At 47.8% G+C, this 15,958-nt stretch overlaps 1 protein-coding gene across 1 annotated transcript in view; it reads left to right on the top strand.

The window, feature by feature from the left end:
- Positions 1 to 255: 255 nt before the first annotated feature.
- slc8a3 (solute carrier family 8 member 3) overlaps positions 256 to 15,958 on the top strand; it is a gene marked incomplete at its 5' end in the record, with an annotated part of 38,491 nt that continues 22,788 nt past the window's right edge. Inside the window, 1 exon segment of the mRNA XM_084309393.1 lies at positions 256 to 2,058. Within this exon segment, the coding sequence (XP_084165519.1) occupies positions 256 to 2,058 (1,803 nt within the window).

Below are 15,958 nucleotides of genomic sequence, written 5' to 3' on the forward strand. Positions count from 1 at the left end.
GTGAGAGAGAGAGAGAGAGTGAGTGAGTGAGTGAGTGAGTGAGTGAGTGAGTGAGTGGCATTGCCGGTCATAGAGATGCTTCACATCTAAAAAAAAACATAAAAAGAAAATGCGTCTGCACTTGTTTGACTAATGTTTTTTCTCTGTCTCCGTTGTGATCAGGTGGTGTGTGGAGGAGGCCAACCACAGCCCAGTGCTGGATCCCATCGGGACCGTTAGCGTGGTCAGGACCCTTGAGACGAAGGAGGAGGGTGCATGGAGCGCTCAAGGTCGGTGAAGCCGGGCTCGTCCTCCGCCTACCTCTGGTTGGGGCTGGTGTCTGTGGCCGTAGCCTTCCTCTGCACCGAGGCCCGGACCACCCCGAGCCCCCTGCTAGCCCCCAGCAGCAACAATGCCACCTGCCAGGGGAACTCCAAGTGCAAACCGGGCATCATCCTGCCCATTTGGTACCCGGAAGACCCGTCCATGGGCGACAAGACCGCCCGGGTCATCGTCTACTTCGTGGCCATGATCTACATGTTCCTGGGCGTGTCCATCATCTCTGACCGCTTCATGTCGGCCATCGAGGTCATCACCTCCCAGGAGAAGGAGGTGGTCATCAAGAAGCCCAACGGGGAGACCACCACCACCACCATCCGGGTGTGGAACGAGACCGTGTCCAACCTCACCCTCATGGCCCTGGGCTCGTCCGCCCCGGAGATCCTGCTCTCCGTCATCGAGGTCATCGGGCACGAGTTCAAGGCCGGGGCGCTGGGGCCCGCCACCATCGTGGGCAGCGCCGCCTTCAACATGTTCGTCATCATCGGCCTCTGCGTGTCCGTCATCCCCCAGGGGGAGGTGCGCAAGGTCAAGCACCTCCGCGTGTTCTTCGTCACGGCGGCCTGGAGCATCTTCGCCTACATCTGGCTCTACATGATCCTGGCCGTGTTCTCGCCCAACGAGGTGCAGATCTGGGAGGGCCTGCTCACGCTGGCCTTCTTCCCCATCTGCGTGGGCCTGGCCTGGATGGCGGACCAGCGGCTGCTCTTCTACAAGTTCATGCACAAGAAGTACCGCACGGACAAACACCGCGGCGTGGTCATCGAGACGCAGAACCCCCCCCCCAAGGGCATCGAGATGGACGGCAAGATGGTCAACTCCCACCACTTCGCGGACGGCGGCGCCTCCAGCGTCCTCATGGGCGTCCTGCCCGAGGCGGGGGGCAAGGAGGTGGACGAGTCGCGGCGCGACATGATCCGCATCCTGAAGGACCTGAAGCAGAAGCACCCGGAGAAGGAGATGGACCAGCTGGTGGAGATGGCCAACTACTACGCCCTGTCGCACCAGCAGAAGAGCCGCGCCTTCTACCGCATCCAGGCCACGCGCATGATGACGGGCGCCGGCAACATCCTGAAGAAGCACGTGTCGGAGCAGGCCAAGAGGACCACCAGCGTGCAGGAGGTGCGCGTGGAGGAGCCCGACGAGTACGTGTCGCGGGTGGCCTTCGACCCCGCCGTCTACCAGTGCCTGGAGAACTGCGGCGCCGCCCTGCTCACCATCACCCGGAAGGGCGGCGACGTCAACAGGACCCTCTACGTGGATTACAAGACGGAGGACGGCTCGGCCAACGCCGGCGCCGACTACGAGTTCACCGAGGGCACGGTGGTGTTCAAGCCGGGCGAGACGGCCAAGGAGGTCAGCGTGGGCATCATCGACGACGACATCTTCGAGGAGGACGAGCACTTTTTCGTGCGCCTGGGCAACCTGCGCGTGCTGGACACCGAGGAGGACGAGCTGCTGTCGCCCAACAGCCTGCCCTACCCCAAGGCCGCGCTGGGCTTCCCCACCGTGGCCACCGTCACCATCCTGGACGACGACCACTCGGGCATCTTCACCTTCGAGAGCGACGCGGTGCACGTGAGCGAGAGCACCGGCGTCATGGAGGTGAAGGTGCTGAGGACTTCCGGGGCGCGGGGCACGGTCGTGGTGCCCTACCGCTCCCTGGAGGGGCTGGCCAAGGGCGGAGGGGAGGACTTCGAGGACGCCTACGGGGAGCTGGAGTTCAAGAACGACGAGACCTGGTAAGAGCCGGGGGGGGGGTATTGTTTTTCCTCAGTGTGGGAGGAGTTCTGTTCTCCGGGCTTTGTCTTCAGACCTTCAGTCATCTTTACCGGTGGCTCTGTGTCCGGTGCCTTCCGGCTGCTCTCTCTCTCTCTCTCTCTCTCTCTCTCTCTCTCTCTCTCTCTCTCTCTCTCTCTCTCGCTCTCTCTCAGTGTGCCACCCTGTGACCTGGGTGTCGCTGATCACGTCACATGACCAAGCTCCACACACCTATAACTCAATATGCCACACAGGAGGCATTGTGTTCTTCATCAGTTTGCCTGTTTCTTTTTATATACATAATATAAACTATATCTATAATTAAGGATCTGCTTAATTTTTTAACTAAATGCTTTTAAGAGTCATAAATGATTGACTCGTGCTCGTGTTCAGGCCCTCCGTTGATCGACTGTGTTTTGTGTTTTAGTGGTTTAATTGGACGGCTTTAAACCCATATACTTTTAATATAGCGGTATGCATTTTATATAGCACTATTAAAGAGCCTTGTAATGAGTCGTCGTCGACTTCGGCCCTTGGCATACTTTAATCATGACATGCGGTACTAGGTACGATGGTAACATTAATATGTGCACTTGGTGCATTTTAAAAGCTTTTCCTACACATGACTGGACAGCGTTTTGCCTTACCCTCTGAATGACTTGCACATGAGCGCGTACTCTGTGGCGTATATCCCCCTGTATCCCCCCTCAAGAAGAGTTTTTGCCCTCATCAGAGCTTTCTGACAGGAATCCTCTCAGTCTGTGTGTGTGTGTGTGTGTGTGAGTGTGTGTGTGTGTGTGTGTGTGTGAGTGTGTGTGTGTGTTGCATACAATGTATGATTTTGGGATTTGTCACACAACTGTACACTGAAACACAGAGTCCTTAAGTAACCCTTCCCTCGCTTCTCTAATCCTCTATGGCTTTTGTTTTGTGGGGTTGAGGCAAGCCCTGGGTTTTCTTCTTTCTTTCTTTCTTTCTTTCTTTCTTTCTTTCTTTCTTTCTTTCTTTCTTTCTTTCTTTCTTTCTTTCTTTCTTTCTTTCTTTCTTTCTTTCTTTCTTTCTTTCTTTCTTTCTTTCTTTCTTTCTTTTCTTTCGTTCTTTCTTTCTTTCTTTCTTTCTTTCTTTCTTTCTTTCTTTCTTTCTTTCTTTCTTTCTTTCTTTCTTTCTTTCTTTCTTTCTTTCTTTCTTTCTTTCTTTCTTTCTTTCTTTCTTTCTTTCTTTTTTCTTTGCTAAGCAAATCTTTATGGCATTTCTGCTTTATTAGATACTATACAGTAGAGACAAATGGGGGAGATAACAGAGAGACAGGGGACGGAGAGACAGGGGATGGAGAGACAGGGGATGGAGAGACAGGGGACGGCATGCAACAAAGGTCAAGAGACAAATTCAAATACACATCCTCGCCCCGCTATCTACAGTATGTGTTTGCAGAGGTTGACTAGTATCTACAGTATGTGTTTGCAGCACTGCACTGCAACAACAGAGGGGTTTGCACCAGGGACAGATACCGATACTGGTGTACCGGGCCGATATCAGGCTAGAAACACGGTATCTGAATATCCTCAGTATTAGTATCATTAGTATTAGAACCATGTGTGATTTCAATAAATCAAAACAACCTGATTCTTTGCATGTTTTCAAGATTCAAGATTCAATAGTTTTATTTCAAACCACAGTGTTAGTTTGGCTACATTTACCATTGTCCGGCAAAACAACATTTGAAAATAAATGAAATGGGAAAAGAGGAACCCCCCCCCCCCCAAACTTTTTTTTAAAAATAAAACAGCCAGAAAATATACACTGTTTGAAAAGGAGATGGAAGAAGCAAAGCTTATATGTTTCCATCCCCCATCAATAACTATATTATATATAATATTATATATACTTCAGCAAGTATATGACACGATTACCAATACATATAATACAATACAATGTATTATATTACAATAGCATGTTACATGTTTGATGTTGTAGTGAAATGGATTTCTGTTTCGATCATAATGGTGTCGGTGACTCCAAACAAATGGTCCAACTCTGTAGCGTTCAGTTATAAAGTAATGGATTGGATCGGTACTCTGTATAGCAAATGCTTCGAGTCGATTAGGATTCAGGATCAGTGCCGGCGCCGGTGAGAAGGTGCTGCCGGCCGGGGCGTCCCGCATGCGTGACGCCGCCTGGAAGTGCTAGTAGTAGATCATACTGTAACAGGGCCCATGTATACAGTATGATGATACACATTATGATACACATGTTTTCACCCAACCCTCTGGTATACAGATACATCCTTGCACACGGCGACAACCGTATGTGGACAGAACAGCGCCTCTCCCGACATATCGATCTGTTTAGTTCACAGCGCACGTCGCACCGCTGGTGTTGAATCAAAGTGACAACCATCTGCGACACCACCACCACCACCACTACCGGCGCGGCTCGGAGCCGGGGTCGGTGCTCCTCGGGGCTGAGGAGGCTCCGGGGGATCGGAGGACGAGGGGGATGATGAGTGTCTGTGTGATCATCGTGCCCCAGGGGCCTCGCAAGCTCCTGGGGTTCTGCTTGATCTGTGCGCCTGGGCTGAAGGCTGTGGGAGGGGGGGGGGGGGGGGGTGGTGAGCGAGAGAGACTACTATTAGGGGACTGCTGTGATGTGGTCAGCATTGTAAGAGGAACGCCGGTCCTATGGATCGGCTCATTGCGTTGCTCATTGTGTTGCTCATTGTGTTGCTCATTGTGTTGCTCATTGCGTTGCTCATTGCGTTGCTAATTGTGTTGCTCATTGCGTTGCTCATTGTGTTGCTCATTGCGTTGCTCATTGTGTTGCTCATTGCGTTGCTCATTGCGTTGCTAATTGTGTTGCTCATTGTGTTGCTCATTGTGTTGCTCATTGCGTTGCTCATTGTGTTGCTCATTGTGTTGTTCATTGTGTTGCTCATTGTGTTGCTCATTGTGTTGCTCATTGCGTTGCTAATTGTGTTGCTCATTGTGTTGCTCATTGTGTTGCTAATTGTGTTGCTCATTGCGTTGCTCATTGTGTTGCTCATTGTCTTGTTCATTGTGTTGCTCATTGTGTTGCTAATTGTGTTGCTAATTGCATTGCTCATTAAGTGGCTCATTGTGTTGCTCATTGCGTTGCTCATTGTGTTGCTCATTGTGTTGCTCATTGAGTGGCTCATTGTGTTGTTCATTGTGTTGCAACTTGCGTTGGTCATTGCGTTGCTCATTGCGTTGCTCATTGTGTTGCTCATTGTGTTGCTAATTGTGTTGTTCATTGTGTTGCAACTTGCGTTGGTCATTGCGTTGTTCATTGCGTTGCTCATTGAGTTGCTCATTGAGTTGCTCATTGTGTTGTTCATTGTGTTGCAACTTGCGTTGGTCATTGCGTTGCTCATTGCGTTGCACTTTGCGCGGAGTGAGTGAGAGAGAGAGAGTGTACGACATGACGTGCTGTGAATTGATAAATAAATACTAGTGAAGAATTGGTTCCGCTTTAACCCTTTCACTACCACACTACAGAAGGTTATTATAACCATTTACTACCACACTAGTAGTGAAAGGGCTAACCCTTTGTCATGTGGCAGTGAAAGGGTTAACCGTCTGTATTGTCGCAGTGAAAGGGTTAACCCGTTGGTAGAGTGGTATAGTGAAAGGGTTAAACATCAGACCTTTCCGACGACGAGCCAACGAAACGTGGAGATGTTATGTTCCGATCGTAGTTCTACATGTAGTCCTTCAATCGGTTGAGTGACTGACCGGAGGGTTAAGGGCCAGCGGCAGGGGTCAGAGTGCCTGACCTGTGACCCCCCCCCCCCCCCCCTCCCCTCCCTCTTTTTGCCGTGAACCAAGATCAGACGGTCGCTCGAACGCGGCTGTCAATGAGAACGACGTGATTTACGGCGACGCCAGCTTCGCGGCAGGGGAGCGGCCTCATACATAATGTAAGCAGCGCGGCGATAAAGTGGCGATGAATGAATGGGCGGCGTGCGGACGACTCCATCAAATAAACGCAGACCACTATTCAAGAACAGCGGCCGGCGTTCGTTCACGCGAGCGAACAAAACGCAAAGTTATGTGCATGAAAATCCCCCCTCCCACCCCCCCCTCACAAGGCTTCTGGCCAACGGCGCCGTTACGGGGAACTCCGGCGATCTCAAAAAAGAAATTTCCATAATTACACCGGGATAGTGATGAATTAGATTCCACGTGCGTCCGTGAAAACAAAGACGGAAGAGGAGCAGTGGGAGTGACAGCTTCATCCAGGAGCAGACTAGAAGATTCATGACAACATTCCCCCCCCCCCCCCCCCCCCCTCAAAATGCAAAACAAAAGCGGCGTAGGATCTTCACCGGAGGCGGAATTACCGCCATGTTTCTTCTCGCGGGGGTCGCCCCCCCTCCCCGCGCTCTTGACGTGAAAAATACAAAATGTATTTGCCTTTCACTGCTTTCCCGCTCTCTCTCGCATTCGTATTCCATCGAGCCGGTGCGTATGGAAATCATATGAGAGAGGGGGGGGGGGGGGGGTTGGCAGTCGGTCCTATTTATCTCCATTTAGGGATATACAGGGAATTCTCCTAGTTTTTTTCGCACGACTATCCCTAAATGGAGATAAATAGGACCGACCTGCCAACCCCCTACCCCCCCCCCCCCCCCCAAATTGGAGAATTCCCTGTATATACTATGGCGGGAAGTTAGGACAGTCTTTGGTACTCAATTAGATTAGATTTGATTAAAATGTATTGTCATCATACAGCACAAGTACAGTACAACGAAAAGAAGTTTGGCATCCAACCAGAGTGCAAATGTAACAGTAAAGTGCAACAGTAATATGTAACATACAATGTACAGGTGGTTAAACTGGGTAAAAAATATATAAATTAGTACTACTGATAGTGCTAATCAGATGTATGTACAGAGTTGTAGTATTAATATGTACAGTGATACAGGCACTATGGTAGTAAGTCGTACTGGCCGGCAGTGTAACTATAGTAGGTAAGGGATGTGTACAGATATAGATATAGTATAGTATATCTGTCGTTAATTGCTACGACTAAACGAAAGAGGAGCTTGCTCCCTGACTGTGAAGGGGCTTTCTGACACCCTTTAACACAATTAGGCCACATTATGCTTCAGTTCTCGTCCGTCCGTCCCCCCCCCCGTCCCCCCCACACCTCCTCCTGTTTCATGAGGCATTGACTCTCAATCTCCTTTGACACACTTTGGGTCTATTGTTATCAGCCAGAGTGGAGGTTTATTATTACAGTCTTAATCTGGGCCTTTGGAATACATCACTCCAATTCTTGGCGAGACAATAGCTCTCGGCGCCAAAAGGAATGAATAGTTTTCTTTGGTGACAATATATTGCAGCTACGGCGAGCTAATGGATACGAGCCTCATATCCAGGCAACCCCAGTGAGAGTGGCTTTAAACAGTGTACTCTCTCTATGGCGGTCAAGGCTAGTTATGAGGTGACTCTCGAGTTGAACAGAAACTCCCAACAGGCTAACACACGGCCACGGTGTTGTTGTGAGACGGGGATTTCGCTGGATGGTGTTCAGGAGAAGAAGCCAATTTGCTGCCTGGAATATAATGAATGTGTAAAGGTTGACGGGCGCCTGCTTCCTGTGACCTGGTGGAAACAACACACAGCTGTTCCTGAGGAACCTCTGTTCCCCTGAGCGATGGGTGTTTAACTCGGCCCGCTGGGTTCATAAACAAATGAGTGGTGTGCTGCATCGAATGGTCTGGGATCAGCTAATGTAATGAGTGTACTCCTGTCGTCACGCCTGGTAGACCATGACTAGTCTGGGCACGTGCTTGTAAACCTTGAAATGTGTTTTCACTGCGTATAGAGGCCAGACACACCGTCTCGAACAGTGTCGGCCTGTCCGTCTGTATGTCTCTGTCTGTCGGTGTCGATGTATTGATTGATTGATTGATTGATTGAAAATGGTATTAACAGATGGGTACAATACAGTACGGCTCAATACACACAATTGTTAAGGGGATGCAGACCAGTACATTGGATTATCGACTAAATCTTACTTGGTCCCAAGAAGAGGGTCTTGTGTATTATTGGGTTTGGACATTTACAGGGGCCAGTTTCGATTTGCAGCCTCCCATAGGTGCTCTTTGAGAGTGGTTTTGAAAGTGGGTAGTGATTGACATTCCTTTACAGCTTTAGGTATGGCGTTCCACATTGAAACGTGTTTAGTCTCTTGTTTGAGCAGAATCTGGGTTTAACATGATTTGTGGAGCTCCCTCTGGTGTTGTGGTTGTGGTATTCACTGACCTTTGGGAAGTATTTTGACATGTACATGGGTACCTTAGTCCGCGACATCGAGCTTACAAAACAAGTTTATCAGCAATTTCATACATATAGGCACAACAATGAGGCACACACGTCGACACACACAGTGGTCGGAGATCATACTTTAAATGCAGCAAGAGAAGGAAGAACCTTCAGCGTCGGAGTCAGTCGGAGGGCGTTCCAGGTGTTGGAAGCATCAACGGGTTTATCGCTCCTAGTTCAGAGCGAACCGGAGGAACCCTGAGAACCCACCGGTCATTTGAACGTGTAGAATAGGTTCCAAGATTCCATTCCAAGTTCAACAGTGTTGGGATGTAAGAGGGACGTTTACCGATAAGGGCTTCACTTGCATCACACGCCGAAACAGCTGTAGCTCAGCCAGCCAGCAAGCCACCTAGCTCTGAGCTGTCTATAGCAAGCCACATAGAATACATCCAATTAATGGAAATGATTGGGATAGAAATGTGTCTGACAATCGCTTTGTATGCCGGAATCATTGCTCTTTGAGAATAGAAGTAGATCAACGTTAGCCTTGCGGCGCTAATTGCGTTACGTTTGCTACTCAATATTTAGGCGACCATACAATGCGGGGAATCATCAGCATGGCATTCAGGTGAAACCACGACAGCTAACTCAGAAATATTGAGTAGCAAACATTGACTGACGTTAGCTATGCTAATCGCGATTAGCACCCTGCTAAGGTTTTTTCTATTTCATTTTTTTTTATCCACTTTTTCTCCCATTTTCTATATTTTCTCCCATCCCAATTTCGTATCATCCAATTCAACCCTCCCCTGTCACGAACGCTGTTTCTTGCCTCCCACAAGCCGGCTGCAATGTGGACTAAGTCATACATAGCACAAGTCCCCTCCGGTACTTGAGGTAACAGCAGTCGCATCTTTTCACCTGCGCAGCTCGATCTCTCAGTGTCGAGGAGTAACGCGTGGGAGGCTCACGCTGCCCCGACACTTCCTGATTCTACTGCGCAGGCGCACAGGTTTTTTCTATTTCTTTATTTTTATTGTAATAGAGAGGATTTGAACCTGGGACCATAGGAATCACAGGCGGCCGCACTAACCAGCTGAGCTAAAGGGTCAGACCCGTTAGCAAGTGCTGGTTGACTGTGACTGACCCGTTAGTAGTTTACAGTCATCCTCCCCCCGAGAAGTGCGTCCTCGCACGTTCTTTCGTCCACACCGCACTTTCCCAGGGTTAAGGCTAGGGATGGGTACCGAATTCGGTTCTTTTGAGGTACCGAACCGAAACATGTCGGTACTACCGAGTATCGAATCAAGTGAGATACAGATTTTATTTTATTTTTTTTTATTTACTTTTTTCTTTTCATGTCAACGTGTCACACGCACAATATATGCTTACCTAGGATTTGACTTGATTCAACAACAAAGCAGTCGGAGCAATGACAAGCCGAAAACTGTCGAAATTGTAGTTATTTGAAGTTTGGATTATTTTTTCTCGCGACTGAGGTAGGTAAATTAAATTTCTTGAGACTAAAGTACCGAAAAAAGGTACCGTTGGGTACCGGTATCGATTCACAGGTACCGGTACCGGTATCGGTTCAAATGTGAAAGGTACCCTAACCCTAGTTAAGGCACTGAGATCCCACCCCCATTTCTACGTGAACCTGGATACAGATTCACAGGGCAATGAGATCTCACCGCTGCCACCAATGTAATCGAGTGGATTTGAACCTGGGACCATTATAGGAACCACCGGCGGCCGCACTATAACCAGCTGAGCTAAAGGGTCAAACCCCGTTAAGCAGGTGGCCGGTTGACTGCGACCGGCGACTCGTTAGTAGTTTACATTATTATAAACGGTATCACAGGTATGGAGTTATTCATAGATGCTTGAGTCACAATCAGGGGGCTTAGTTAGAATGGTCCCCCAATCCCCCCCATCACATCTCATCCTCCACACACGCAGAGGCCACGTGTAGCTGTCATGTATGTCACACTCCCGGCATGATGATGATGAGTGACGGGACAGGAGGACATCACGCCACACGTTATCCCCTCCCTGCTGACCCCTCCGCTTCTCCCCTGCCATGCAGCGTTATGCCAGCCGGGAATAGACCCTTTGAGGCTTACCTTACCCCCTCTGGAGCTCTGGAGCTCTCACACCTCCTCACGCATTCTCACACAACCAGGAGCACCTCCTGGACTGACAGATGACGACCCCCCTTCCCCCTCTCTTCCGGATCACAGTGTCCCCCTCGGAGATCGAGACACACTACACCCTAGACCCCCTCATCGGCACCTTTTTTTACGTGACAGTGGCTCGGGAGGTCGTCTGGTAGTCGTCGATTCCCACTCCTCCCGGTGTCGAAGTGTCCTTGAGCAAGACACTTAACCCCTAACTGCTCCCGATGAGCAGGTTGGCACCTTGGCATGGTCGCCTCTGCCGTCGGTGTGTGAATGTGTGAGTGAATGGGTCAAATGTGAGGAACCGAATTGTAAAGCGCTTTGGATAAACACGCTATATAAATGCACCATTTACCATTTATTTACCATTTATATTCAGAGTTGATTATATTCTTTACACTCAGTCTATTTCTTTTGGTCATATTTTTATATTCATATCAAATTGTGTTGCCTATATTTATGTCTTTCTGCTATTACCCTGCCAATACCTGTACCCCCCCTCCCCCATGCTGCTATGACGCCCGAATTTCCCCCAAGGGGATCAATAAAGGAATATCTTATCTTATCTCATAGACCAATGTCCCTCTGGGAGATGGGATCTAGAGACACTGTATACCCTCACGGACCCTCAATTCCACTCCCTTTCCTACGGCAAGCGAACGATTGATTGATACGTCTTAAGACGAGTGCTGGTGAAGCGTTCTTTGTGTTTATGGGTGAAGTATTCATAACTTTAGTACACGTGCCAAGAATTTTTATTGAAATGGAGCGAACACTCACTGGGTTCCCTATTTGCACCAGCTGAGCTGGGTGTTGGAACGTTGTTATTGGCTTAGCTTACTCAAATCATAACGTGCACTAAAAAGGTGTTTTTTGCAGAACAAAGCTTATCATTGAACAGTACATTGTTGAGGACAACAGGAAGTTGACTTACTGGTATTATTTACTCAAGTACTGTACTTTTTACTATTTTTAGCTAGTTGTACTTCATTTTAGGGAACTTTATACTTTTACTGCTTTATTTCAAAGGAAATATTGTACTTTTTACTTTTTATCTGAAGTCACTAGTTACTTTTAAGAAAAAGATTTTCCATAGAAAACATGGCAAACATGTATGAAGATTATATACTTTCACATTTGAAACCTGTCAACTTCAAGAGGACGTAATCAGAGCAGCACAACTGGACCACATACCACTTTAACATAACCTATAATCAGAGCAGCATAACTGGACCACATATCACTTTAACATAACCTTTAATCAGAGCAGCATAACTGGACCACACACCACTTTAACATAACCTTTAATCAGAGCAGCATAACTGGACCACACACCACTTTAACATAACCTATAATCAGAGCAGCACAACTGGACCACATATCACTTTAACATAACCTATAATCAGAGCAGCATAACTGGACCACACACCACTTTAACATAACCTTTAATCAGAGCAGCATAACTGGACCACACACCACTTTAACATAACCTTTAATCAGAGCAGCACAACTGGACCACACACCACTTTAACATAACCTTTAATCAGAGCAGCAGAACTGGACCACACACCACTTTAACATAACCTTTAATCAGAGCAGCATAACTGGACCACACACCACTTTAACATAACCTTTAATCAGAGCAGCATAACTGGACCACATACCACTTTAACATAACCTTTAATCAGAGCAGCATAACTGGACCACACACCACTTTAACATGACCTTTAATCAGAGCAGCATAACTGGACAACACACCACTTTAACATAACCTTTAATCAGAGCAGCACAACTGGACCACACACCACTTTAACATGACCTTTAATCAGAGCAGCAGAACTGGACCACATACCACTTTAACATAACCTTTAATCAGAGCAGCATAACTGGACCACACACCACTTTAACATAACCTTTAATCAGAGCAGCATAACTGGACCACACACCACTTTAACATAACCTATAATCAGAGCAGCACAACTGGACCACATATCACTTTAACATAACCTATAATCAGAGCAGCATAACTGGACCACACACCACTTTAACATAACCTTTAATCAGAGCAGCATAACTGGACCACACACCACTTTAACATAACCTTTAATCAGAGCAGCACAACTGGACCACACACCACTTTAACATAACCTTTAATCAGAGCAGCAGAACTGGACCACACACCACTTTAACATAACCTTTAATCAGAGCAGCATAACTGGACCACACACCACTTTAACATAACCTTTAATCAGAGCAGCATAACTGGACCACATACCACTTTAACATAACCTTTAATCAGAGCAGCATAACTGGACCACACACCACTTTAACATGACCTTTAATCAGAGCAGCATAACTGGACAACACACCACTTTAACATAACCTTTAATCAGAGCAGCATAACTGGACCACACACCACTTTAACATAACCTTTAATCAGAGCAGCATAACTGGACCACACACCACTTTAACATAACCTTTAGAGGTCAATCGTTAGAGGATTGAACGCTTGAATGCATACCTTTACTTTAGAAACTTAAGTACACATACAATAGCAAATACTTCTCTACTTTTACTTAAGTACAGTTTGAATGGAGGGCTTTTACTTTGACAAGAATACTCATTCATGTGGGTATTTCTACTTTTACTCAAGTAAAGGAAGTGTGTACTTCTAGCGAGGGATTGTGGTTTCAGGGGCGAGTCTCTTCCTCTTCCATGATGCGTTCCTGTACGAGACCCAGTGTCCTTATTCACGCCACGGCTATACCTCCCTTACTGACGTGCCCCTGTTTTACTCTGGCTTCACATGCCAGCCCCTTGAGGTAATTACTAGCTGGAGAGATGAAATTATTCTCTAAAAGCCACGGGGGTCTGATCTGGGGTCAGTGGTTACTGAGGGTGTTCCATCTTTCCTGTGTCTGTGCCGTAACTGGGTCGCACCTTGACATGCGGTGTCATCCGTAATCATCTTAAGGGGCGCGTACAATATTAATGTATGAAAGCATGCCAGTATTCACACACACACACACACACACGCACGCACGCACGCACGCACGCACGCACGCACGCACGCACGCACGCACGCACGTACGCACGCACACACACACAAACACGCGCATGCTTATGCATATACTTTTGACACTCGGCCACTCAGCTTTCACACTTTGGCTTCTGCCTCTGCTACTGTACACACACAACACACACACACACAACACACACACACACGCACGCGCACACACACGCACAAACACACACACACACACACACACGCACAAACACAGGTCGAGTGGCAATAAATATGCTGTCCCTGCGTTTGTTCTTCCCAGGCGGAGGGGGGGGGGGGGTGATGCAATTAAGCTAAAGCTTATTTATAACATAATTCAGTGTAGGGCATGTAGCCAGCTCCCCAAGTCCCTCCCCTTGTCTGCCTGTCAATCTGAGCAGTCATCATGTACTGTATTCTTTATCCTAGAATTTTGACAGTTGTAACTCATCAGGCTCACAGCTGAGGTAACTACTGTACGTCAGATCAAATGTTATGTTTTGACAAATGTATTGCATAATGCATAATGTATTGTAACATGTTCTGATTAACACAACATCTATACCCTACGATGTTGTATTTTTTAATTCTTCTTTGATTCATAGTCGTTGTGATTTTATAATCTACTGAGATTTCTTCAGCCGATTAGTAATTGTTAATTTTTTTTAATGTGTTTAAAATGTATGTTTGAATGTGTGAACATTTTATACATTTAAATTTAAATATATATATTATTTTCTTTTTTTATATATGCACATCTCTGGCATCTGGCAAACATAATTATTCACAATATGCTCTGGTCTTTAAACAGGCTTAGATTTAGAGAGGTCCTTCAGAATGACTGCATTCATTTGCAGAGCGATAATAATGTGGCAGAAGAATATTCACACATTTACCTGAAACATGAATGATGGATGGATGGATGGATGGATGGATGGAGGGATGGACGGATGGACGGATGGATGGATGGATGGATGGGTGGATGGATGGATGGATGGATGGATGGATGGATGGATGGATGGATGGATGGATGGATGGATGGATGGATGGATGGATGGACGGATGGACAGATGACTATTAATAGCTCAGACGTTCCTCCTGACCTTGCGAGGCTCAGGCTGTAATCGTGAGATGGTGAGATGATCACAAGATCACGTGAGAATCCATCTGGTCAGGCCTCCAGTTATGTGCTTCTGGTCGAAACCACAGTGGTTCTGACCAATCAGAGTCCTATATGTCCCCTTCTGGAACAGTGGTTCTGACCAATCAGAGTCCTATGTCCCCTCACTATGAATTGAAAATGGGGGACCCTGATGTAAACAAGACAAAAGTCTTTCTCAGGTCTGCATCCCCTTAACAATTGTGTGTATTGAGCCGTACTGTATTGTACCCATTCTGCAATCTGTTAATAAAGTTTTCATTCATACATTCATTCATTCATTCATTCATTCATTCATTCATTCATTCATTCATTCATTCATTCATTCATCCATCCCTACTGGAACAGTGGTTCTGACCAATCAGAGTCCTATGTCCCCTTCTGGAACAGTAGGTTCTGACCAATCAGAGTCCTATGTCCCCTTCTGGAACAGTGGTTCTGACCAATCAGAGTCCTATGTCCCCTTCTGGAACAGTGGTTCTGACCAATCAGAGTCCTATATGTCCACTACTGGCAGCTACGGCCGTGGGGTTTATTAGGTGTGACGTTTGCTACCTTCTCTGAATCTAATATTCTGTTATTCATATTCCTTACAAAGACGCAAGAACCGTCTACCGGCACGCTGACTACCATAGCCAGCTTCCTCTTCAGCGCTCTCCTGCTACGCCGTGGCGGTTCGTCGATCCGATTGGTCGAAGGCCCGTGGTAGACAGGCGATAGACAGATGGTTCCTCCAATCACCACTTTTAGTGCCCGCCCCTTTCCCCCCAAACGGTTTCCAAGGGCGACTTCTCCGACCATGTGACGCGGTGTCGGGTTACCTCCGTCCCCACCTTGTCGCGGACTCGCAGAGTATCACCGGAGACGGGTTCGCACTTGAAAGAGGAATGCAGGGAGGGGGGGGGGGGGGGGGGGGGGGGGGGGGGGGCGGAGTGTGGGGTCGTTCGATACAGGTCACCGCTCTCATTCCTATCCCTGTCTGCCGGGATGACAGCTATAGCGGTGCCCCCAGTGGAGGTGCCCTCTCCTGCCCCCCCGGCCGGCGTCCCACAGCCCGCATCTGCATACTTTGATAAAGGTCGCTGCCGCTACAGTGGCACAGCACCTTCCTCCAAAGCACAACGCAGCAGCACCAAGACGAGGAATCAATACGGCTCGGAGAGGGCGCCGAAGTGAAGGTGGCACCCGGGAGAGAGAGAGAGAGGGAGGG

The sequence above is a fragment of the Notolepis coatsorum genome (assembly GCF_963971535.1).
Source record: "Notolepis coatsorum genome assembly, chromosome: 3".
NCBI lineage: Eukaryota > Metazoa > Chordata > Actinopteri > Aulopiformes > Paralepididae > Notolepis > Notolepis coatsorum.